Consider the following 27,279-nt stretch of genomic DNA (forward strand, 5'->3'; position numbering starts at 1 on the left):
TAAAACATGCTTGATGAAGTGAAAAGTAGCCAAGTTGTGGTCTGTGTAAACTTATTAAACTGAAGGTGGATGAAGCACCCCCAACATGTGCTGATTACGCTACAGGACCAGTTTACTTACTTTTCTTAAACGTTTCACATACCCTATACAGCATTACTCTGTGCTGATAACGAGTTCTGTAAATTCACCGTTGTTGTAGTTATTTTCTCACACTCTTGGCAAAATTTCACATACCCTGCAAACTGCAGTGATGCTGTATTAATAACGACTACTGCCAATAGAGTGCCAGAACAAACAGGAGGCAAAAGCTTCACAACTTACCAAATACACCCACTTCAGCATGGCAAAAGTTACAATTTCAGAACACACACCTTTTGCACTTTGAGGTTACATTAATGATAGCAAAACAAAGTTGTAAATAATGTATATTAATCAAAGATTTCAGATTCAGATATTCTCTTTTCTGTTCACAGTGCTTGGTGTTAGTAGAGAGTTAACATAAACAACTGCCTGTGAGAAAAGCGCTGTGAAGCCAATTAGAAACACCGGGCTAGAACATCATGAATCACCTGGAAATAGACACGTGCCTGCAGCCGTTTAGCCTTTTAACTGAAACGGCTCAGAAATGTGTACACCCAGGATGAGAAAATAAAATGAACAAATGAAGTCTACAGTTACTACAGGCACCCTTTAAGAAATCTCAATCCTTTCATGGTTTGTGGCACTTACATGGGAGTTTTGATGCATTAGCCCTCAACAAAATACTGTAGCAGCTAAAGCGATCAAAAAACAAACTTACTATTGAAAGCTCTCTATTTGGTCCTTCCAGTTTTGATTACATTATGCAGTTTAATTTTAGAAAATATTGAGATACCCTTAAAAAGAAAAACATTATATTTTTTGAGGAAGCTAAATTAATACACACTTTTCCAATACATACATCTTCACATGTGAATTAGTACACTGGAACATTCTATGCTTCCAAATGGACACGTTTGGTTAGTTTTGTTTCATCTGGTGATCACTATGCAATGTGTTATTTGAATAATTACACCTTTGGCAACTTTTGTTTCATCATAAATATGCGTTCATTTAACAACAGAGGTTTTGGTGCAAAAGAATATATGCACAGTTATTGAAAATAAATACCTTTGACTTTAGTAACACTGTATTCATCCCTTATCAGGGGTGTCGAACTCCAGGCCTGGAGGGCCGTAGTGGCTACAGGTTTTCATTCTAACCCTTTTCCTAATCAGTGAGTCGTTTTCACTGCTAATTAACTTCTTTTCCCTTCATTTCAATAGCCCTGTTTTTAAGGATTCAGTCCTCTGAATTGATTTGTTTCTTCATTAAATGGCAGCCAAACAGAAATGAGACATGAAACGAGCCAACAGATGACCAGCTAAACTGGGATTTCAAACTCCAACCAATTTCACTCCAACCAGTCTCTTAATGAGAAGCTGATTCTTGCTGTTAATTAAACCAGTTATTTAATTCAATGGCTTATTGCTGCTCTCATTCTGCCACAGCAGACATTTCCAAATCTGTTGATTTTTCAGTTTTTCTGTCATATGGTGGCTTGTTTGATGTCTCATTATTGTTTGGCTACTAATTAAGGAAAAAGAGACAATTAAGGGGTCTGAGTCAAGTTAATTAAAACTAAAGGAAAAGAAGTTAATTAGCAGTAAAAACGGCTCACTAATGAAGAAGATGGTTAGAATGAAAACATGCAGCCACTGTGGCCCTCAAGGACCGGAGTTCGACACCTGTGCCTTAAATAATGGCTTTTTATTAACCTTAGCTGGCATATTATAGTGAGCAAGTGTCAAAAAGTCTCCCCTTGCTCCGTCCCCTGTTTGTTGAGTGGTGCTGAGCTGGTCTAGCAGACATCTTAATAGACAAGAACGCCTTGGGCAACATATTGTGCCAATGACTGACATCCTGTATTGTGAAACTGTAACCAATAAGCATGTGCAGTCCTAATCACTTTACAATGTACACTTAATAAACACGAGATTTTTGCTAATTTACCTATAGATAAGTTTTATTATATATGTATTTGTCCCTTATTATCATAGCTGAGACTATTATAATTCTGTTATATGTATTTTTGTGGCTTTTTTAATGTTTGCCTCTGTAACCCTGCAATTTCCTCCAGGATTAATAAAGTTAGTTAGTTAGCTAGTTTCTACCTTTTTTTTAAAAAATGTATATCTATCTATTTATTTATCTATCTAAACATATATACACATATAAAACACACACACATACATAAATACTAAGCAAAAAAAAAAAAAAACTGGAAAATTTCTTAGTTATAAGTTTCCTTTTTCTTGGTATGATACATTTGATAGACTTTACATGTGTAATTAGCAAAAGTTAGGGTTTATAATATTGAGCATTAAATCATGTTTAAACCTTTATGAATGATAAAGGTTGTTGTCCCGGCTCTGAGGACTGACTCAATGTGGAGGTTTCTAGTAATTAAAATAAAGTTCTGCATTTGAATACATTTTCGTTTACCATGATGCCACTCTGTGGTGACATGTTGAAGTAAGAATTTCCCTGCCCTCTCTACAGGTGACAGTACTACTAGTTTTCATAGTCTGCAGCCATATCACTGGGACACTGAGAAAGCCCCTTCTTTTTGGACTTTGTAGCTAACAGTATCCTTCCTTCACAGACCCCTTTTTTGGGATTTTGATGTATTTATCCCTTGAAGACACTCAGAAAATGTGTTGCCCACTTCCTTCAATAAGGCTGATTTACTCCTGGCAAACAAAGACACCAGTGGTTAGCAGTAGGGAATCCATTCCCAGACGGGTTTATCCATTCCCAGGAATTCGGGAATCCTGGGAATGACACAGTGCACGGGCATATCACATGTGAACGGTTTTAGAATGAGCGATTACTTATTTTTAATAAAACTACTGCAATATGTTGACACCAATAAAAGACTAATCTTAACTACAAGTAGTTCATGCTGTCATATAAGTACATGTATCTAGTTAGTTACGGTAATAAGAGTGTAGAAAGAACAACGTGTCCAGCGTGCGGTCGTCCAGGCGAGAGCGCACCTTCGTGCAGAGTATGCCAGCCGCGGAGAAAGCACACTCTGCCTCCACTGAAGTAGACGGCACAGTCATCAAATACTGATACACTTGTTCTAAACAACACCCGCGCTTGCCGTTGCTCTGAAACACCGCCATTTCAGCTTTTACTGATGCATCCAGCTTCTTGTCATCATTCTGTGATGGCAAGTTTCTTGGCACAGATAATGCGGATGCAACAGACTGAAGCATTGCAATTTCATGTTGCTGTTTAAAGCTGTTGTCTGATGAAGTGCAAGCTGCAGCAATGGCGTCACCTTAATTATTTTCAACTATAACTCTGTTATTTCTTGATCGATTTTTACACTTTCACATGCTATATATGCGAGCCTGGCCGTTCCCGTTCAAATGGGAATTCCAGCATTCCCGGGAATGGGAAACGACAGGGAATCCCGGGCTCCCTGGATTCCCTAGTTAGCAGTTATTGCAAATGCCAGCCATATAACCATGATATCTTTAAACTGTGATTGAGTGTTCCAGCCAATGCTCTAACAATAAACAGGGGTCTTCGGAGGTATGTTGGCTGATGAGTATGACCTGGAGGAAGTCCCTGTTGGAGAAGTCATAAAGAGAAAGACACTCTTCTTACATGTCCAAATTAATTGCTCCACTAAGCTACTATGAAGTGCGGTGGTATAGCACAGCAATGTCATGACTATTCTATTTGTGCATTTTCCTGTTAATTGCTGTTGATTTTTTCTACCACCAATGTAATGTTAAACTGCTCTGCTTTGTTTTTATCATGTGCCAACTGTAACGGGAAAGCCTGGCATCACAAATTCAAACAAGCTTAAACAGTCAGGGCAGAACAGTTTCAATCTCAACCAGTGTTTAAAACATTAACAGACCATACTATGACAGGGATACTGATTTCTTCTGCTCAAAGAAACTGAGTATGAGATTTAGAAATTAAATTTAACAAATTTAGTACATTCTCCCTTAAAGAAAACACGTCCTACTCACTGCCTGTCTGACTGCTGACTACTTTGTTTCTTATTCTCAAACTGAAAGCACCGATTAAAAGAACTCGCCACAGGATAAGATCCAATGAACTTCAGCCAGAGTTTTCAAACTGTGACCTCTCATTGCCAGTGATGGAAAGTGCTCTAATTCTATACTGAGTTATAGCATAGCATAGCATAGCAGATGAAAAAAAACGTGCTTTGATTTTATTTGCCCACTTCTTTACAAGCAGTGAAATAAATCCATTTTAAAGAACAGGCTTGAACATGCTTACTGCAGGATATATGACAAAAAAACAAACAAACAGGTATGGTAATTGTCTCACCCTTTACTCTTCTGTTCAATTTGAAGCACGTAAACCATTTCTTCGGTGACCACCACTCTTGTGCTACCATTGTCGCTCCATTTCAGTTTGAGGCTCTGGGGTCCAACAGCTGCACACTCCAATCGAGGAGGGGTAGGTGGCAAAGGCCTGGTCCTCACATCCATAGCCTGACTAAAGGGTCCTGCTCCCATTTCATTCACAGCCTGTATCCTGAGGCTGCAAGATAAAGAAGTTAAAATATGTATGTTAGATTCTGTGAGGGTATATCAGAAATAGACGGTGATTAAAAACAGGAAATTAACAACTTGAGGTTCACCAGTGCATGTTGATTCCTCAAGAAATCTGCTAAAAAGTTGTTATCTAGACACTTATGGCATCATTGCCTTTTTCCCATTTCTTCACATATCCTCTGCCATGTGTTTGTGCTACCCAAACTATATGGTGGCTGCTCACTAGAGGCCTCACACTGGAGAACACACAAACCCTTGACTTGATAGATGTCAAGTTTATAAACATCCTTCAGAGGTTTTCTCTTCGTCAAAAAAAAATAAAAATGGCTCCACTGAGGCTCTTTTTGTCATGCTGGCCCACCTAAGAGCAAAACTTTTATGTTACTGTTTACTTTCTGGTTTTCAAAAAATGAGGTTCTTAGGTTTGGAGTAATTTGAATAATAATAATTTGAGTAATTCCATGAATCCTGAATATTTCTCTTGCTAACTGGACATTTTTTTCATTCAGTCATTTATTGCTTAGCCTATCAAAGCACTTGCTTCATGTTATGGAGACAATCCATTAGAGTGAGAAGTAAGCAGCTATAACAAGTAATAGAAGCCTATCATCATTAGTTCTAAGAAATAATAGACATATACACTATTTTAAATGAAATTGAGCCTCTGGATCTACAGTGGATGCATATTTCTCTTTTCTGATTTTCATTTATGTTTTTTTACAGGAGATTCATATTGAGAAGGTACACAACAAATGAAGAGCGTCAATACATGCATTCAGTGTGCAAAGTAGCAAGTAGCAAAATCATTCTTTGAATCTGCAGATGTGTTAACACTTATTATGAAGTTTCTGACAATTGAAGAAAACAAAAATTTTGTTGCACTCCTTAGGTACATTTACTGCTTTAATAATGACAATTAGATATAAGGCTAGTAAAGACTGGTTGCAATCAGAATGGCAGTGGGGCTTCTTTCAAATGCACCATCAGAAAATGATGAACTGTTAAAGGCATTGACACTTCAAGCTCATTTAATAACTGAACTGGAATGATTTTTCAGGCAAATTACTCTCATTAATAACAAGAAGACAGAGGCCAGACTGAAATATCTTTGTGATGTATTCCTTCTTACTTTTTAATCAGCATTATACCAGCCTATTTTGTGCATGTCATGCTTTCTTGACTTATACTGCCAATCACAAAATGAGAAAAAGCGTTTTTTGGCAGCAAGAGGACTCATTCATCACTGCAAGGTGAATGTCTTTTCAGCATTTTATATTTCACAACTTAAGAAAAAGGATGACAAGAAGTGTGAAAGTCTTCCTGTCACTTGTGATTCACTCAAGGAATAACTAGACTGCTAATATGTTTTCGCATCTTGATGGCCTTTCTTTCTTACAACAGTCTTACCTGTTTCATTGGATTCATAAAGGTGGTATAAACAGAACACAACTATTACTGCTGTTTCAACTGCAGCTTTAATTTGCTCCATACAGCTTGGTGACCATGGTCACTAATTTAAACAAGCTGGTCATAAGTTTTAAAAGTTTTTAGACAAAAAAGATGCATGAAGCCATAACCAACATGGCAGAGTGGGGTATTACACAAAATTAAGTGGGGTGCTGGGAAACTGAATATGAAAAGAAGAAAAAAAACGCACACACTTTTTTCACTACTTACATCTCTAAATAAAACAACTTAAATGAAAGGGAGGCACAATGGTGGTTACCACAGATGGCTCACATATCTAAGAACCTTGACTTAACTTCCAGGCTGATCATGCCTGTATGAAGCTTGCATGTTCTCTTAATGCCTGGGTAGGTTTTCTCTAAGGAAGCTCTGTGCACTTTAGATGGACTGAAGACCCTAAACTAGTGAGTCTGGACTGCAGCAGCCCAGCATTGCAGCCTGGCTTAGTTTAGCCTTTGCTCCAAATGCAGTAGGAAAGGCTCAAAATCCCTGAGACACTAAAACTAGACGGATGTCCCCATGGTCCTGCTTGATTTGAAGTGTTTTCTGTGCATGGATGAATTATTACTTATAAAAATGCGAGGATAGGTGACTACATTCCAGAGGCAAAAATAAATTAGCATGTTTACAAGCTCATTGTTAGCAATACCACAAAATAAAATGGACTGCTTCTTCAAGTGATCAGCATGAGTAAAGCTTGCAACAATGTCAAAGTGCAAAAATTAACTAGTAAATAACTCATTTGCTAATAATAAGTAAATAAGAAAGGAAGTATCATTAAACTCTCTCAGCTGCAGGATTAGATACATTGTGAAACACACAAATAAAACTTAGCCCAAGGCAGGATATACCGGGCTGCCAAAAAGTACTGACAACAATGAGAGAAAGTCTTCACCCCTTGGAACTTTTCACATTTTATTGTTATACAACATTGAATCATGGTGGATTTAATTTGCCTTTTTTAATGCTGATCAAAAAAAAAATTTAGTCTTGAGTTTATGTCAACATGTCTCTGTTAGCTTTGCACATGTGGACACGGTAGCTTTTATCATTTTTATTTGCAAAATCTCTCAAGCTTTGTCATATTGCATGGAGATCCTGAGTGAACAGCCTTTTTCAAGTTCAGCCACAAATCTTAACTGGACTGAGATCTGGACTCTGACGCGGTCACTCCAGGACATTAAGATTGTTGTTTTTAAGTCATTCCTGTGTATCTTTGGCTTTATACTTAGGATCGTTGTCTTGCTGGAAAACAAATCTTCTTCCAAGGTTCAGGTTTCCTGCAGACTGTATTTTGCTGCATTTTTTACCCTGTACTCTCACAAGCCTTCCGTGGCCTGCTGCCGAGAAGCATCCCTACAGCATGGTGCTGCCACTGCCATGTTTCACAGTGGGGAGTAGTGTGTTGATAATATGTAACGTTTGACTTGTGCTAAACATAGTGTTTAGTCTGATGGGCAAAAAGCTCAGTTTTGAACCTCCTTCCAGCTTACTTCCATGTGCCTTCTGTTAATCTCTAATCAAGATGTCATGTGCTTTTTTATTTAAAAGTATCTTTCTCTTTGCCAGTCTTCCATAATGCTGCTAGTGGTGAAAATGCATGCACAGTCTCTCCAGTCTCTGCCATTGTAGCTTGTAACTATTTCAAAGTTGTCATAGGTCTCTTGGTGGCCTCCCACACTAGTTTTTTCACAATTTTGTGGCCAGCATACTCTGGACAGGTTTATAGCTGTGCCATTCTCTTATTGATTTAATTATTTCTTATATTTATATTTCTTATTTCAGACATTTCTTATTGATTTATTTAACTGGACTCTAAGGGATATTCTGTAGTTTGGATATTTTCTTGTATCTATGCCCTGACCTGTGCTTTTCAGTCACCTTTTCATGGAGTTGGTTGGAGTGTTCTTTTGTCTTCATTGAGTAGGCTGGGCCAAGATTCTGACCTTCTAGATAAGGAGCATTTATACTGCAATCAATTGAAACCCTTGGACTACACACAAGTGATCTCCACTGAACTAATTTTGACTTCTAAAACCAATTGGCTACGCCAGTGAGGAATCAAGTGTGCCAAATTAAGGGAGTAAATATTTATGAGTTCAATTATTTTTTGCTTTATATTTGTAATGAGTGTAGAATAATTAGCCAAGATTTGATTTCACTTTGACATTAAGGAGTCTTTTTCTGTTGCTCAGTGTCAAAAAAAGCCAAATTAAATCCACTGACATTCAAAGCTGTATGGGAAAACGTCCAAGGAGGTGAATACTTTTTTAGGCACTGCATGTGCTGGTTAATCCATATACAGTAAGTAGCAGAAGTAATTGAACATTTCTGTAGCAATGTTTTTTAAACTCAAAGAAAAGGTGTGTATTTCTCATAACTTATCACTTTAATACTGCAAGTGAAACTTCATAATAAACATGCCTCTTATCATGTTTAAATAGTAAATTCAAAGTTTTCCTATCCTTTTAGATTTACATTGACAACCACTGCCAGCTCATTCACTACGTACAAGTAACACCTTGGGTTTATCTTTTTAATCTGTAAAATTCTTTCTACAAGAATTTGTTTTCCTGAGAGGTTTAATGAAATATTGTTGGTAAATAATTTAGTTTGACTTTGATATAAATTTATACATTTGGTACAAAGTGAACAAGGTTAGCAGTGCACCTGATGACCAATAATTTGCCTAAGGAATTATTTCAGAAAAAAAATGCAACCAGTTTTATCTGTGCAGGCTAAACTGTTGCTCTTTTACATTTTCTATCATTACTGTAGGCTTGAGTTGCTGCTAGACCCTGCTGAATGACGGGGCATATGCACCACAATGATTATCCAAGCTGAAGTTATTGGTAGCTCTGTGATCCTATTAGGACTACCCATGGCAGACAGGACAACCTAAAAGTAATATTTCCATGATGACTTTAAACCTTGTCTTGAACAGGCCTTGAGGTGGCATTTGCTGGGGGGTTCCTAGAGACTGGGTGATTTATGTAGCTCTGCTGTGATCAGACTGAAACAGCTCTGTGGAACTTTCAAGTGAATATGCCACTCACAGGTGAAAGTCAGCAATTGGTTGGCAGATCCTGTTGATATTTTGAGCCCATGAAGTTCACAAATGCAAATATATAGTTCTTATTTGTTATGAACATACTTAAAGATGGAAACATACTCACAAGCGATGAGGGTGTGTTGAGCAGATGGAAAGAGTACTTTGAGAGGCTGATGAATGAAGAGAATGAGAGAGAGAGAGAGAGAGAAGGTTGGATAATGTGGAGATAGTGAATCAGGAAGTGCAACGAATTAGCAAACAGGAAGTAAGAACTCCTATGAATGGAAAAGCCGTTGGTCCAGATGACATACCTGTGGAAGCATGGAGGTGTTTAGGAGAGATGACAGTGGAGTTTTTAACCAGATTGTTTAATGGAATCTTGAAAATTGAGAGGATGACTGAACAGTGGAGAAGAAGTGTACTGGTACAGATTTTTAAGAATAAGGGGGATGTGCAGAGCTGCAGTAACTACAGGGGGATAAAACTGATGTGCCACAACATGAAGTTAAGGGAAAGAGTAGTGGAAGCTAGGTTAAGAGGGGGTTGAGGAGCACCACAGATGCAATGTCTGCTGTGAGGGTGTTGATGGAGAAGTATAGAGAAGGCCAGAAGGAGTTGCATTTTGTCTTTGTGGACCAGGAGAAAGCATATGACAGGGTGCCTCAAGAGGAGTTGTGGTATTGTATGAGGAAGTCGTGAGGAGGCAGAGAAGTATGTAAGAGTTGTACAGGATATGTACAAGGGAAGTGTGACAGTGGTGAGGATTGCAGTGGGAGTGACGGATGCATTCAATGTGGAGGTGGGATTACATCAGGGATTGGCTCTAAGCCCTTTTTTATTTGCAATGGTGATGGACAGGTTGAAAGATGAGATTAGACACGAGTCCTTGTGGACTATGATGTTTGCTGATGACATTGTGATATATAGTGAGAGTAGGGAGCAGGTTGAGGAGATCCTGGAGCGGTGGAAATATGTTTTAGAGAGAGGAATGAAGGTCAGAAGGAACAAGACAAAATACATGTGTGTAAATGAGAGGGAGGTGAGTGGAATGGTGAGGTGGCAGGGAATAGAGTTTAAACACTTGGGATCAACAGTACAGAGTAACAGGGATTGTAGAAGAGAGGTGAAAAAAAGAGTGCAGGCAGGGTGGAATGGATGGAGAAAAGTGTCAGGTATAATTTGTGAAAAAAAGGTATCAGCAAGAGTGAAAGGGAAGATCTACAAGACGGTAGTGAGACCAGCTATGTTATATGGGCTGGAGATGATGGCACTGACCAGAAAGCAGGAGACAGAGCTGGAGGTAGCAGAGTTAAAGATGCTAAGATTTGCACTGGGTGTGACGAGGATGGATAGGATTAGAAACGACTACATTAGAGGGTCTGCTCAAGTTGGACGGGTGAAAGACAAAGTCAGAGAGGCGAGATTGCATTGGTTTGGACATGTGCAGAGGAGAGATGCTGAGTATATTGGGAAAAGGATGCTAAGGGTGGAGCTGTCGAGCAAGAGAAAAAGAGGAAGGCCTAAGAGATGGTTTATGGATGTGGTGAGAGAGGACATGCAGGTGATGGGTGTGACAGAGAAAGATGTAGATGGCAGGAAGATATGGAAAGAGACGATCCGCTGTGGCAACCCCTAACAGGAGCAGCCGAAAGAAGAAGATTTGTTATGAACACACTGTTAAAACTAAAGATAAAATAAAAATGTGCTTAAAATAAAGCCTTTTGAAAGATGTTTAACTTCTACTACAAAAATTGGATGAATTAATATCTAACTACATCATTACAGTATTAACATGAATTGTATACTGTATCTATTATGAGGCTGCTACTGTAAGACTGAAAACAATCTGCTTTTTCGTGTTCTTTGTATTGCACATCATGCCTAAGATTATTCAGTTGGCAAGCTCCCTTAAGTTATAGCTCTTTTTTTTCACACTTATCTTGTAACTGAAACACACACACATACACGTAAACTATACTGCTGTATATGGCGCTTCTTAATATACACAGAGAAAAACAATTTACTTATGATCCAACCTTTTTTTTTTTTTACTTTTTTATTTATCTTCTGTTGATGTGGCAGCTCTTACAAAACTGGTAAACAGTTTCTGACTAATTGGGCTTACAGTAGATTAAAGAAATATCTGCAAAGTATCCTGAGCCAACCTCTAGCTTTGAGCACTATACAACAATAAACTTAATTAAATTCATTTTGCAGCATTCTCAAAAATAACTAGAATAGCTGTAGGATAAGTAAAACTGATTTTTAATATTGGTATCTTTTTTTTTAGTAAACAGGTTTATTTTAGCACAACTGCAGCTTCACATTTTAAAGTTCATGCTGTTTGTAAGTAGTAAGAGATTTTTTTTTGTTTCCTATCTTTATCTAATTTTACTTTTATCATTTATCTACATAGCACACATGAACAAATTAATTTCACGTTACTGAATAATAATCTTTACCTTGACTTAACTACTGAACAATATCCAACCAAACCTCTGTTCATTCTTTCTCATATATAAACCTAACCATTTGCTAGCATACAAAATATTACAGGTTTAAAAAAAATCAAAGGACCAGCATGCTTTACATACATGGCAGTCCAAAAATCATTTTAGATCAACCTGGAACGCAGTCAACCATGCAGAGAATGCAATAGAAAAAGTACAATTAATATTCTACCAATTGCCAATACATACATATTGTTTAATAAAAACTCTGTATGAATGCTTTCTTTTAAAAATTTCTTTACATACTTAACCCTTGCATATATTATTATTTTGCTAATACTGTAGCAAGCTTTAATTGCCAAAGAGCTATAATTCAGACCACAAGGTCAAAACAGACAATTGGGTTTGCTTCTAATTCTGAACAATTCCTACTGTGAGTGATGGATCGGCATACCAGTCAGGATGGACCCTGCTCCCTTCTTGATAAAGGAAGGTTTAGTGAGGGAGCTGGAATGGCATGGGAGTCTGGAAAGACAGGAGAGTGGGTGGCTGCCTGTTATAGGCAGGGCATTCCACCATAGTTTGGATGGCAGTGTCCCATCCAGTGAACCTCAGTATGGATCCTGGCAGGGCAGCATGGGAGTTCTGGTCCCATAGGGTTGTACTGTTGGGCTATGTGGGGGCTGCTATGGGTAGCTATCAGATATTGATGGCAAAAGGACCGCTGTGTCCTTGCTGATCTGGAAGTGCTTCCCAGGGCTCAATAGATTGTGTCCCAGAAGCATTCTCAGGTCAGACTTTAAAAGAGAGCCCCCCACTTGACTTGGGGAGTCAAAGTTGGGAGGGGAGCTCGGCAACACTTGTCTGAGAAGAGTGAAGAAGAAAAGAAAAGAAAGGAAAAAGATTGGAGAGGATCGAATTGTGTAGCACTGATGTACTGTTTGCCAATAAAAATAACCTCTGCTTGAACCCCGGACTATCCTTGTGTAGTTGTGTCTGGGGTGTTGGGTGCTGGTACACCGCCTAGTGGCCACACAAAAAACAAAAAGTTATGATTATCAGACTAAATTAAATTAATAATAACAACATCTCCTTCACTTGTGGATTAACTAGCAGGATCTTGTGTGTGCCTGGTTTTGTGTTCTTCTTAAAGGTGAATCTGTTACATTATAACCTAACATTCTCAAACCCACCTAATGATCACAGGGGGCACGAGAGCCTGTAAATACAGAATCAGGCAAGAACTTGCAGAACATCAGTCCATCAAAGAAAAAGTTCACAACACGTACCTACACTCACACAGATGACCCATCTACCCATCAATTTAGAACTGAAAAGTAACCTGCCATACACATCTTATGGCGAAAAACCCAGGAAAAGCCAAGGAGAATGTGTAAACTTCACATACAAGACTTTAACCCACAATATTAGATCCATATGGCAACAGCCAAACATTCAGCCTTACCAAGGATGGTAACAACTGCTTTTATTCTTAAAAAAAGGGTGAAGAGGCACAATTGGAAAATAGCACAAGAAAGGAAAGACTCTTTTTAGAAAGGGCTTCTTATTTGACTACCATTTCTGATACATAAAAGTACTTATGGTGTCATTATAGCAGAAGAAAGCACTGATCTCTTTAGAGTGATCAACATTCATTGAAACACTGAGACAGTCACTTCAGAAAGTGGGTAAGAGCAAGTTAGAGAGCTGCACAACTAGGCAATTAAACATCAATGAATAATTCAGCACTTAAACTGAGGATGCTGGAGACAACAACAGAAAGCTTTAGTGCATTTAAGGATTAATGTTTAAAACTATTGCAGGTGGAAGATTCTGTATTAAATGGAAAGCAGTTTGTAAAAGCACATTAAGCTTTGATAGTGCGATTTCTTTATTACTATCTCTCCATACCACTATTATGTACAGGCAACAATGAAAACAGGCGCTAATTCCACCTAGTGTTGGATTCTAACCCTGTTAGCCAGGGATGTGCAAGGCAATATTACACAATTGTTTAACAAGTCAAAATACATATGTTATGCAATACAACTTAACTATTGAAATGTCACTAATCTACTCTCTCTATATAAAATCCTAAGCCTAAAAGTGCAAAGATTTTATGCGACATTTTTATGTCACGTTCTTGTCACACTTTAAATCAGGCTTATTGTAAAACCTACATATATATGTTTGGTATAGTTCTTTTCAGAATTTATCGAACTTTAATGTGATATTGTTAGATTTTCAGATTCTTATTTCATTTTTAAATTATAAACTAAAAAAATCAAGAACTTACGTTCCTTGAGACGAGACTTTATGCCAAAAGATTTAACCACGCCTGGGGCCGCAAATAAAATCACAAAGAGTAGGACAGCTGCTGTACAGGCTTTTAAATGTTTGAAGCGCCGTGCAAGATGCAGATCACACTGCATGGCAGCAGCAGAAGGCCAGCAGCTGATCAAGCAAAGAGGAGGTAAATAAAAAAAAACTGTTTCTTTCCCATTGTATAAGAGTGGGGTTTCAGAAGAGCAACTGAGTCTCCTTGGAGTGAGTTCAGCCCCGCTCTTCACAACACGAGTGGCAGAGACGCAAAGAGGCTGGCGCTTAGCGCAGGCTCTGGTGTGTGGGTTGGCGAGCAAAGCGAACAGGGGGCAAACTCCCTAGTTAAAACTATAAAGATGGAAAATTTAATCAAAAACATTGTCATCTATAAAACAGTAACTTAAAGAGATGAACAAACCATTGAATCTCAGTAGTAGAAAAGCTGAATTCTTTGATGAAATGTTAATTATTCTTAATTTGTAAATTCTTTATTCTTGCCATCATTTCACAAGAGGAGAGATGAATAATCCTTTTCTTTAGTAAATATGTTTTGGAGAAGTAGCTCCCATACATTAGACTACAGAACATTTTTGTCCTTACCAAACACATTCCATATTTTCAGTTTGCTTATTAAGAGGCGACACCCTTAGCTCTTCCTAAATATCTCACTATCCTTTATCCTAATCAAATTCCAGGTCTGGAGACTATCCTAACAGTATTGGGTGCAACGCGTGAACAAACCCTGGGTGAGATGCAGGTTTATCTCAGGGGACACTTGAGCATACATCCACATTACATCTTTCAACAAGAGGACACTTGTTTATTTAACAGACAAGGCCACACATTATACTTTGGAGTATCAGTAATTTTTACTTGTATCCACATGCTGGCTGCCATGCCATTTAAAAAAAAGAGAGTCACAGTTAAGACAGCAACTTTCAGTCTGAGGCCAAACAGAAAAAATAATCATTAAGAAAACAATACAAACCAAAGAAGACTGCTGACTCCTCAAAAAAAAAAAGGAAAGGGAAAAGAAGTGAAGATATTAAATAGGAAAGAAATCACCCCTGTGCTGTTTTTCATTTTTAAGGCTTCCCTGCACAACAGTTCATCACAGTGGTCAGCTAATGTAGTCTGTCAAGTTAAACAAAGCCGCAAATTGATGAAGAGTATTCCGTGACATTTTAAATGTTTACTAGAACTAAAACATGTTGAGTGTGCACTGCTTCACTCGTATAATCTATCATCTGCAAAGCTGACATGAGAAATATTTAATATGAGCATTCCCAGAGCTAATCACAGAAACTGCACTGTTGTAGTGGGAAGCTCATACCACCTGGAAAACCCATAATGCCAAAACATCCGTACTACTCTTTACTTGAAATCATATTTATAAAATGTTCATTTCTATCACATATTACATGTCGGCTGGGTGGTACAATGTGAAAAGGAGATGTTTGTTTACTGCTACGGACTATGGACTACTAATCTACACCTTTAATATATTAAGGTATCAGTCATCTTCTATCCTTTGGTCACAGTCATTCAGTTGGGTTACCTATTAACAAAGCTTGGCAGCAGCACATGCAGCCAGCTTTGAATGCCCTTTGTGACACTGGTTTGGTTTTTGGAGCAAAAACATTGTGCATTCAAATAGTCTCCAAAATGTGACGAAGATATTCAAAGCACAAATGTCATGTATTTGACACATATGTTGACGAGTGTAATGCAGCGCACCAGTTAAACCACAGGTCCAGTTAATATTCTACGTCTGGATGTGTACACCGACTAAGCAATAGCAAAGCCTGATCACTCATATAAGATACTTTGAAAACAGCACAACAAAGGCGCTTTTACATGAGTTCTGAAATAATGAATTAAAGTTCACAAGATTTATTTCATGCAGGAAGTTAAACTTTGGACATCTCTTACAAAAAGGAGGGACGGAGTTGGAAAATGAAAGCTCCAGGACTGTGTGACATTTGAAAACTGAATTAATTTGATTCATTTGTTACTCTTTAGTTTGTTTTAACCAGCTAATGAGGCAAATATAAATGTTACAATAGAAAACCTTACAAACCCAATAGAGGGATTCTCTGACAAAGTAGATTTCAAAAATATGTTGTTACAAAAACAGCTTTAAAGAGTTGATTTAAATGGCAATTTCTGAAATTATCTTGGAATTCACTAATTTAACAGTACAAATATAATAACATATGCATTTATATGTTTAGTAAGCAATATATCTTAGTTACTGGTGAGAAAATGTCAGAGAATAAATGTATAATGTGCACATAATAAGATAAATTAAGTGGTCAATGTTGATATCATTAGATATATATAGGTGCTGGTCATAAAATTAGAATATCATGACAAAGTTGATTTATTTCAGTAATTCCATTCAAAAAGTGAAACTTGTATATTAGATTCATTCATTACACACAGACTGATGTATTTCAAATGTTTATTTCTTTTAATTTTGATGATTATAACTGACAACTAATGAAAGTCCCAAATTCAGTATCTCGGAAAATTAGAATATCAATTAAGACCAATACAAAAAAAGAATTTTTAGAAATGTTGGCCAACTGAAAGGTATGAACATGAAAAGTATGAGCATGTACAGCACTCAATATTTAGTTAGGGCTCCTTTGGCCTGGATTACTGCAGCAATGCGGCGTGGCATGGAGTCGATCAGTCTGTGGCACTGCTCAGGTGTTATGAGAGCCCATGTTGCTCTGATAGTGGCCTTCAGCTCTTCTGAATTGTTGGGTCTGGCATATTGCATCTTCCTCTTCACAATACCCCATAGATTTTCTATGGGATTAAGGTCGGTAGAGTTTGCTGGCCCATCAAGAACAGGGATACCATGGTCCTTAAACCAGGTACTGGTAGCTTTGTCACTGTGTGCAGGTGCCAGGTCCTGTTGGAAAATGAAATCTGCATCTCCATAAAGTTCGTCAGCAGCAGGAAGCATGAAGTGCTCTAAAACTTCCTGGTAGACGGCTGTGTTGACCTTGGACCTCAGAAAACACAATGGACCAACACCAGCAGATGACACGGCACCCCAAACCATCACTGACTGTGGAAACTTTACACTGGACCTCACGCAACGTGGATTCTGTGCCTCTCCTCTTTTCCTCCAGACTCTGGGACCTTGATTTCCAAAGGAATTGCAAAATTTACTTTCATCAGAGAACATAACTTTGGACCACTCAGCAGCAGTCCAGTCCTTTTTGTCTTTAGCCCAGGCAAGACGCTTCTGACGCTGTCTCTTGTTCAAGAGTGGCTTGACACAAGGAATGCGACAGCTGAAACCCATGTCTTGCATACGTCTGTGCGTGGTGGTTCTTGAAGCACTGACTCCAGCTGCAGTCCACTCTGTGAATCTCCCCCACATTTTTGAATGGGTTTTGTTTCACAATCCTCTCCAGGGTGCAGTTATCCCTATTGCTTGTACACTTTTTTCTACCACATCTTGTCCTTCCCTTCGCCTCTCTATTAATGTGCTTGGACACAGAGCTCTGTGAACAGCCAGCCTCTTTAGAAATGACCTTTTGTGTTTTGCCCTCCTTGTGCAAGGTGTCAATGGTTGTCTTTTGGCCAACTGTCAAGTCAGCAGTCTTCCCCATGATTGTGTAGCCTACAGAACTAGACTGAGAGACCATTTAAAGGCTTTAGCAGGTGTTTTGAGTTAATTAGCTGATTAGAGTATGGCACCAGGTGTCTTCAATATTGAACCTTTTCACAATATTCTAATTTTCCGAGATACCGAATTTGGGACTTTCATTAGTTGTCAGTTATAATCATCAAAATTAAAAGAAATAAACATTTGAAATACATCAGTCTGTGTGTAATGAATGAATCTAATATACAAGTTTCACTTTTTGAATGGAATTACTGAAATAAATCAACTTTGTCATGATATTCTAATTTTATGACCAGCACCTGTATGAGCGAAAGACCTGTGTGTGTATGAAGCCGTCTGCTCTGCTCACGCTCAATCACAGGCACTAGATGGCATATGCATGCATCTCACTTCTCACTACGAAAGTCCTGTTTACAGCAAACACTGCTGCGCAACAACAATATTGTGCTAAGGACACCGATGAAGAGACATAACGTCGAAACGAAGTAAACGTTGTGGCTCAACAATGTGCAAATGAAACACCTCAGCAACGGAGGGCAAGGCTTGAAGTTTTTACTAAAAACATTGTCTATCTGGAGGTATTTTCTTGAGACAAAGATTAATAGGATTCATATGCCAGCGATACGGCTAAGATATGGTATCGCCAGTGTCTCCTTATGAAAGCCAGAGGGGCAGCAAGCACAGGAGGGTCCACATCCTCTGCACTGGGTAATTCTTAAAAATTAGCTGACGCCTCTCCAAGTTCACAAATATAGTAAAACTTCTAGGGAGTCTTCACATTGTTTTTTGTCCCAAAGACCACACGTAGCTAGTCCTTTATAAACCTCATGCTGAAGTTCCCTCAAGATTATAAAATTTTCCTCAATTGTTGTTACACTGGGGAGATCCCCATGTCCATTACACATTACAATTCAAGCCCACCATTGCATTTTGATGTTTACAAATACTCATACTAGTTTAGTTAAAAGATAGTTGGGTAACTTCTTGATGGGTATACTGGTATTTTAAAGCTGCTTTTACTGCTGTGCCAATGCAGCATAGTTTTTGTCAGGCAGTGTGGGATAATGTTTAAGGATTTGGACTTCAACCCCTGAGTTTGCTTGCTCAAATCCTGCTACTGACACTGGATGACAATAAGCACAGCACTTCGTCTGTCTGTACTCCAACTGCAAAAACAAAACAAATGGAACCAGTTGTATCTGAAATGTACTAAATGTATTAGTATGTATTAGTATTCATATGGGTGGCACGGTGGCGCAGAGGGTAGCGCTGCTGCCTCGCAGTTAGGAGACCCGGGTTCACTTCCCAGGTCCTCCCTGTGTCTGCGTGGGTTTCCTCCCACAGTCCAAAGACATGCAGGTTAAGTGCATTGATGATTCTAAATTGTCCCTAGTGTGTTCTTTGTGTGTGTGTGTGCCCTGCAGTGGGCTGGCACCCTGCCCGGGGTTTGTTCCTGCCTTGCGCCCTGTGTTGGCTGGGATTTGCTCCAGCAGACCCCTGTGACCCTGTACTTATGATATAGCTTGTTGGATAATGGATGGATGGATAGTATCCATATATTTTACTATCCTATTACCCAAAAATGTACAATATTGATAACTTTAATAAGTGGTACTTTGAATAAAAAGTGGTTGAATAAGATTTGAACCTTTGCTGTGATATTGAAAAGTATCAAATATGAAATTTCACTGGTATTGGTATCAAATACTAAAATTCTAGCATTCGTGACATTCCTACTTGGCTCAATAAAATACAAACTACACACCGATGGAGATTGAGCTGGGATTTGAACCTGCTACAGTGGCGCTAGGAGGCAGCAGTGTTGTCTGTTGCAGCCTATCATCCTTATGTTTTAATTATTTATTGCACTTCTGTCTCATAATGACCCCTCTTTTATGCTTTGCTAATACGAGGGATCATATTATGTTAGTAATCCTCATTTGAACGGATTCAACAAGACAGCCCACTAGTTTATCCTTTTAATCCAACATACGTAGGCATTTTGTAAAATGTTTATCAAAATATGTCCTAAGAATACATGACATAACATACTTTACTTTAAAACTTTCTTCTTATGCAAGTAAAAGAAGTCAAAGAATACAAAGAAACTCCAAAGTGATCAGTGAAACAAGAGTTTAGAATAAACACCTTTCAGGCGTATCAGAAAATTAAATCTCTGAATTACTTTGACAACCTCAGCTTTAGTTCAGACAATATTAAGACTGACGCCCGAGATAAACATAATGGTGCCATATGTCTCATTTCTGCTTCACAAAGTGATTTGCTAAGAGTTATTTCTTACTATTGGCAAGCCACATTAGATCAGTTATCCAAGCCTTTTGTAAAAAGAGAGGTTCTAGTTTAGAATGCCAGATATGAAACATCTATTTGATTTGCTTTTGACCGCTTTTTTTCAGTAAAATTTTTCAAAGAATTAAACTTACTATAATGATCACAAAAGACCTGCTAAAGTGATAATGTTCAGACTGAATTGGTAGCATGCTCACTGCACGTCATACTGATGAGAAAATGGAAATGAAGATTCAAGATGCTAACTTTCAATGTGACCTTGAGGAAATGACTAAATCTGTCTTTGTTTCCGGTTATATAAAACAAGTATCACTTAGGAACAGAAAAGAGGGTGCTGCAAAGTATATGGGGATGATTTTCAACATGAAACGTTTGCAGGTTTGACGATGGATACAGCGGCACAGTGGCTTGATAAGATGACCCATAGCTCCAGGGGCCTGAGTGGAATTTTCAGACCAATTCCAGACAGGGTGGAGTTTGCATGTTCTCTTTTCATGTCAAAGATGATTTTCTTTTGGGTATACTGTGGTCTACTTGCACTTTGTAAAGACATGTCAGTTAGCGAAGAAATGGTATTCAGTTCAGGGTTTGGTAGATTTACATGTGACACTGTAAAAAGCATTCTCAGAAAATGGATGGCTATATGCCTGTCAAGTTTCTAGTTTGATCTTATTATCTAAAGATTTCCTGCACGTTCAGCTGGTGTTGCTAAATTGCCCCAGTGTGAGTGGATGCATTAGTGTGGGGCCCCAGCATTGACTGGCCTCCAATCTACTACAGCTTCAGTCAGTCCATTTAATTCCTCCTCTATGAATTAAATTTATAGGGAAGAGAAATGGATAAATCAATGTATGTTTACCTTTCAATCAAAAGTGACCTGACTTAAAGACAAGTCCAGTTCACGAATCAAGTTCATATTTTCCATTTGAATGGACAGAAGCATTTACTAGGAAAGAGTAACTAAATAAATGTCCACTTGTTTTTGTTGGTATAATTTGTGATTGACCCTAATGTACAAAATTAAATGTTATACATGTCAATCATGTTTTAGTGAATATATAGTTGCTTTAAACAAAAACAAAAAGGAATCAACTGTGCTCTCATGATGCTCTTCATTTCTTAAAATTACCACTTTTCAATGTCAGGCAGGTGTTCAATGAAAAATAATAGAATAGAACCTTTTGAAATGTGTAATCAGAGTACACTTGATGGAGCAGCATGCTGGAGAAGACAAACACAGTTGTTAGGGTAAAAAACAAAACAAAACAAAAAACAAGACAATTCCTGCACTACTCCATAATGAATTGACAATGTTAATGCTCAATGCTGTCAGAAAAAGCTTTGTGTAATAGCAGAAGCAGATGCAGAAAATGGATGGTGGGATGAGTGCAATTACTAAACAGAACAAATAAGTATTCATTATTTGTCATCTATATTTAGAAAAAAATGATGACCAGAGACTAACACAGCAAAACAGTATTATAAATATCCAAGGCATAACTGTTTATAACAGAAAGATAAAAAAAAACAAATTTATATCCATCTTCAGAACATGTTCAGACCATTTAAAATGAGTGACCTGGCACTTCAAAGACTTACTCTACATGTGGCAGTCAAATTGGAAATCTAAAATTGTAAATCTCTTAGTTTGCAGCAACACTTAAACAATCTGTAGAGGAGCCGAAGGCACTAAACCTGAATGTGGTAATGCAGCAAAAGTAATTGTTACGGTCAAACATGCACAAACCCCATTGTTACTCAGTAGCAGGGACGTCTCTAGACTGAGGGACATTTCCAGCAAATGACGGTGTCCTACAAAAATTAAGTAAGTAGTAAACTCACCGCCCTGAGCAAACTCAGTTTATCTAACTCTTAACTATACTGTTATGAATGTATACAGGAATTATGCATCAAGGGAAAAAGTTATTTTTTGAATATGAATTCCTCCAGTCCAAACATTATACTAAAATATTAACGGTTCAAACTTTATAGTCGTCAGCTACTAAGAAAACTTTTGAATTAAGACTTGTGGAAATTAACTGTTTTTAAAAATGTATACAAATGATCCATAACCATATGTGGATTTTAGATGTTTAGCATCAATATTACATACTGTATGCATTATTTAGATTTCAGATGTTTTCAGTTTACAAAATAAAAAGAAAAAAAAACACTTGATAAAACTACAAATGTCTATGACATCATTCTTGTTTTGATCAAGATTTTTTACCCTTAAAGGCCATGTCACATTACACAACTTCTCTTGCGATTTTCAGTTGCACCCTTCATTCACAGATCTGTAACCTTCAGTCATGTAGTCTGACATACTTCACCACTCACTCCAACTAGTCCACAACTCATTCTGACAATATTAAACAGGTTTGACCTTAATCATAGGGTAAGACTCTGTGTGCATGAGAGCTGATAACCAATAAGTGCTCACCCACAACTACAATGAGGAATAATTAACTCTGATGGTTTGGACATTGAAAACAGAAGAGAGGCCAGTCTGTCTGATGTCTCATGTTTTACGTACTATGACAGACCAGAACAAAAGGAAAAGGGCAAAGATCATGGCTGAACTTGCTGTTTCTGTTAACATTTTGTACAAAGCCGGTTCTCTCAGATGGTTCTTTGGACATGTGAAGTGTTGGAAAGTTGCTACACAGCTGCAAAATTTGACATACGCAGTGATTTTTAGTCGTGTAAATTGACATGCTCTGGTAAGAAGATCAATAACTTCAATCCACACATCTGACATCTCCTGTAAATAAAACAGGTGTAATGTGACTTTGGCTTAAGTTTCCACTGCAGAGAGACAGGAAACAAAATTGCAGACAACACACCAGAAAGATGTAATGCCACAGAGTGTAATTTGGCTGGCAGCTGGAAAGCACAGTGGAGCAGGAGGTGGAAAAAAGGGCAAAAAAACAATGCGAGAGTTCAACATGGGTTTTACATTCGTCAAAACCAAATAACAGAACAAAAATCAGTCAGAAGTTCAGAGACAATACATTTGAACACTGACACTTGCAAAAAGAGTTTACAGAATATATTAGCTGGCTTAGATGATAATTCTGAGCATGATGCCAGTTTAAAAAGTCTCATGCTGATGATTTCACAAGGCTGCTGCGTTATGGCAATGGGTTCAAGAAAATGAACTGGCATTCTGCTATTTCTATAACAAAAAATTTTTCAGCAAGTTCAAATACCAAGAGTAAAACCTGAAAGCAAGAATGAATTCTCAATGATTTAAAACCTAAATAAAAAAAAAGGAGCTAAAAAAAACAAAAAACATTAAGCCTATAATAAATTAAAGAAAACTAAGTTAATGTAACCACAGAGTACTTATTTGATATATATTAAAATTTAAAATGAATCATGTTATTTAACAAAGTTTGCTAAGGAGATGCAATTTGTTGAAATAGTTTCACTCTTCTGGGAATTATTACTTAAAATGTTATTTTCTCTGTGAAAGCACTGAGATGCACAGTAGTAATTTGCATACAAGGTATTTAGAAAATGGGATAGCTCAAGTATAAATAATAAATAAAACTTTCACAATAATGGAAGCCATTGCAATTTTATAAGCTAAGACACACATTTTTTTGTTCTTGTTGCAGAAAGTCTCCAGTGAAATGTGCTAGAGATGTTCTGCCTTTTCCAAATTTAGATGTTTTTAGAAAATCAAACACAAAAGCAGGACACTTGTTTAATTACCTTAACAAATTTACGACTGCTGCAGGGCTTTCTATTTTTACTAGCAATTTAAGATCTAATAGTAAATTTACAAAGCCTTTTTATTGGGTTGTGAGTGAATAACAAATAAGCACAAAGGGCAGCAAGCCAAAGGTAGAACGTCAGGAAATGTCCTTCTACTTCTGCTCCTGCTTTGGACCTGTCAAACTGTAGAGGCATCAATAATATTAATGTGGAAGACATACATTTAATTTGCACTATCACTGTTAATATATTTAAAAGATTGTTCAAAAGAGAATGTAAGATTAACAATTATTGCATAGAAATTGTTTTCTAAGATTTTTCAGCTTAAAGAAGGCAGAAGTTTCAAGGTAAGGTAACCATACTTATTAACACGGTTCGAGGGAGTGTTGATATGCTGTATGTTGATTAGCACGTGCACATATGACAATTATGACTATATAATGACCCTATAACAGTGACACACACAATGGCTTTCACACTTGGTGTAAAATAAGCTTAATAATATATATGACACATGTTTGCTATTTTCATGCATTGTATGGATTTTTCACTATTTTTGTCAGTAAAAAGTAAAAGAAACCCTAAATCCAGTGCTATGCCTTCTCTATAACTTTCTTCACATGTATTGTCGTTCCATCAGCTCTTATTAATTCATAACTGCTTGATTGTTACATTTTTATTTCAATATGCAGGTGAATGGGAAACATCTGTGGTGCCCAGAGGCAATATGTAAAAATGTTATATGCATGTTCAGATCATAGCTGTCCCATGTCCACACACACAGTTTTACATTACAAGCATTCATGAAAAAATGGAAAAAGAGAGAAGAGACAAGCAAAACTTGCACAGCCTTCTTTTTTCTAGCACTGGAGTAGGAATCAGACTATGTCATTCAACCATGAAGACATTTATTAAAAATATTACGATGTGTGCACATACGCATTCTGAGCATCAAGTATAAACCGGCCCTTAGAGAGTCAAGGCTGTGGGGCTGTTAAAAAGCAGGGCCTGTTAAAGCCCATTGAGGCTCTTCTTGTGTGATTTTGGGATATACAAAAATAATTTGTATTGTATTATATGATTAATTCAATAATCCTTAGAATTAAAACACAAACAAAAAGCAGTCTGAAGTGGTCCAAAAAAAACAGTCATATTAACAGCTGTAGGCTTGGGTGATTTAACTTCCGTTCAAAGTGCTTTTACTTGATTGTCCTGTATGTGAGTTGCTGTTCCGAGTCTGTGTTTAAACAGCATCCGCACAAGAAGTAGGAAAAATAGAAGAAGCTTTAATAACAGAACCTAAATTTTAAACTTTAAAGGTAGTCTGTCCCAGCCCTGGTTTAAGTTTAATAAGTAGATCCTATTATCAAAGCTTCTTCTGTTTCTCCTATTTCTAAGTATGGCCTTGCAGTTATGGTTGGGCCTATTGTGTCATTTTTTTCAGTGGAGCTTCTGCAAAATACAAACTACTTCTGAAATTACTGAAGGCAGTGATTAATTATTTGGGGCCAGAAAAGGGAGTAAAGCAGCAATCTGTTGCCAGCAAAACAGTAATTGTAATAAAACAGGTCTGTAATGGTTTATTGAAAGAGTGGGGGTGCAAAGGAAATATTTTAATACCACTGATCCTATTTTGTTCCCTTTTTCCACCCAGAGTGTTTGCTTTTAATTTAAACTCAAATGTCTGTTTGCTTTTCTCCATCAAAAAGTTAAGTCAGAAAAGACACATTCATTCACTTAAAAAGTCTCTTCATTGTCTGTCACAAGGACTCTGAATGGAGGATGGTGACACCTGAACATGCAGATCCCAGCTGCTTTCCTGGCACCCACACTAAGTATTCAGGTGCACTTGTTCATCTTTCAATTCATTAATTAGCTGGTTTCTCAACTGCCACTTGGTTTCAAGGACTAAACAAATTTGCATTAAAGGGATTTATTTTTAAGGTGGAAGCAGCAATGTGTAACAACTGAGTCATATTTCTTTCTCAGCATTCATAAAAGCTTATCTTTAAAAAAAAAGAGTTAAACACAAAAATAATCATTAGGACAACCTGACAGGCTGATCTGTTCAGAACACGGTTAAATGACCAATTATATCCCACGCTCAACTCCCACTATTGCAAAGATTAATTTAAATGTTTACAGCTGTGTGGAATAATTGAGTTTAGAACAGCGGAAAGACATCTGGAGAAAAAGCGTAACCCAGGCAGGAGATATATGTGGTGTAAATCAAGAAAACACCACAAACAGCTCTTTGTAACAGAAAGAAAGCAATAAGGCATTGTGACCCCTGGAAGAATTTCTGAAGACCTGAACAACAGCTCTATTACCCAGTATAAATATTTACAAGATGACTTATTTTCTTTCTTCTTAATGAACTGTCACTCAGTCTTTTGCTCCTATGTGCAGACACTTGTAGGTACAAGTAGCTCTTCTTCTCTTGGTGGGGTAAGCTGGCAGGTGTCTAATAAACACACACCCTTAGCATGTCTGAAGCCATGTGAAAACCTCCTAGTGTTTACAGGGATCAAGTACAATGTACTTATTATCAAGAAGATGACATTTTAAAAAATAAAACGGTGTTTTTTTCTATACAACAGACCTGAACGTTTTTGATGAAATGGTTTGGTAAAGTGATTTCAGAAAATACAGATCTTGATGTACACTGTAAAAGTGTACATAGTGTAAACAGTAATTAATGTTTAAGAAAGACTAAATACCCAATAAAACTGGTTGAATTTTGGTTGAACCTCCCATGACTGCCCTTCTAAGTATAGCTGAAATCTCTGCAGTGATGATAAGTGCCGCCTGGTGTGGCACATATGGACTCGTTTTTATGGCCTATGATCCTGTCATCTCTTTCTCTTGCTGTTGTACTCAAATACAGCATACGCAGGTATGTTTCATATTCAGTTCAGAATTCCTTATTAGTAAATTTTGACACTCTCATGGTAAGCAATCACTCTTGTAGTTATATCAAATAATTTTTTTTGTCAATTATTGTAGCATGTTTAGAAATAAAACAAAACAAAAAAAAAACAACTTTACCAAATGCATAAAGAGTTTAGAGTAAAAAAACACAGACTCAGTGACATGAACTTTGCAGCTTAAGAGTTGATCATGCACTCTCTTCCATTGTGTGTCAAATACTGGAACATTACTCTCCATAAGCCCTTCAAATCCAATTACAATGAAAATGCTCAAAATGCCCTTCAGTAAAGTAAAATAAAAAGAAAATTGCTCTGTCAGCGGAACATTGGAGCAGTGATTAGCTGATCTATCATAGCTCGATGATCCTGGGTTCCCATTCCACCATTAGCGTGAGGGTAAGTGATTTGCGATGGACTGATGTCCTATAAAGGGTTCATTTCTGCCTCTTACTCCATGCTGCCAGGATTTACTCTTGCTTCCTAATGACTCTAAACTGGATAATGTGGGCTTGTTAATTGAACAAAACTTCCTGGACAATTTAAAATTCTGAGTGGAATGCAGAATCAATCAATACGTCATCTAATAAGGCAAGAAGGCTATTTCCAAAAACAATTTTCACCTAAATAAGATAGTATTTACTATGAAAACCAACAGTCCCCAGAATAACACAGAGGTTTTACATTTTTAACTTTATTTTAGAAGTGTCTGGGAAGCAGTGTAAATGGTTATATAATAAAGAGTCTGTAG

General features: G+C 37.5%; 1 protein-coding gene across 2 annotated transcripts in view; it reads right to left on the minus strand.

Moving 5' to 3' along the window:
- The window catches only part of fndc3ba (fibronectin type III domain containing 3Ba), a 532,014-nt gene that overhangs the window by 23,836 nt on the left and 480,899 nt on the right, over nucleotides 1–27,279 (minus strand). For both annotated transcript variants that reach the window (XM_028794708.2, XM_051923036.1), the window contains exon 23: nucleotides 4,399–4,614. In XM_028794708.2, the coding sequence (XP_028650541.2) occupies nucleotides 4,399–4,614 (216 nt within the window). The remainder of the gene's footprint in view (nucleotides 1–4,398; nucleotides 4,615–27,279) is intronic.

Source organism: Erpetoichthys calabaricus, chromosome 2, assembly GCF_900747795.2.
Source record: "Erpetoichthys calabaricus chromosome 2, fErpCal1.3, whole genome shotgun sequence".
Classification (NCBI taxonomy): domain Eukaryota; kingdom Metazoa; phylum Chordata; class Cladistia; order Polypteriformes; family Polypteridae; genus Erpetoichthys; species Erpetoichthys calabaricus.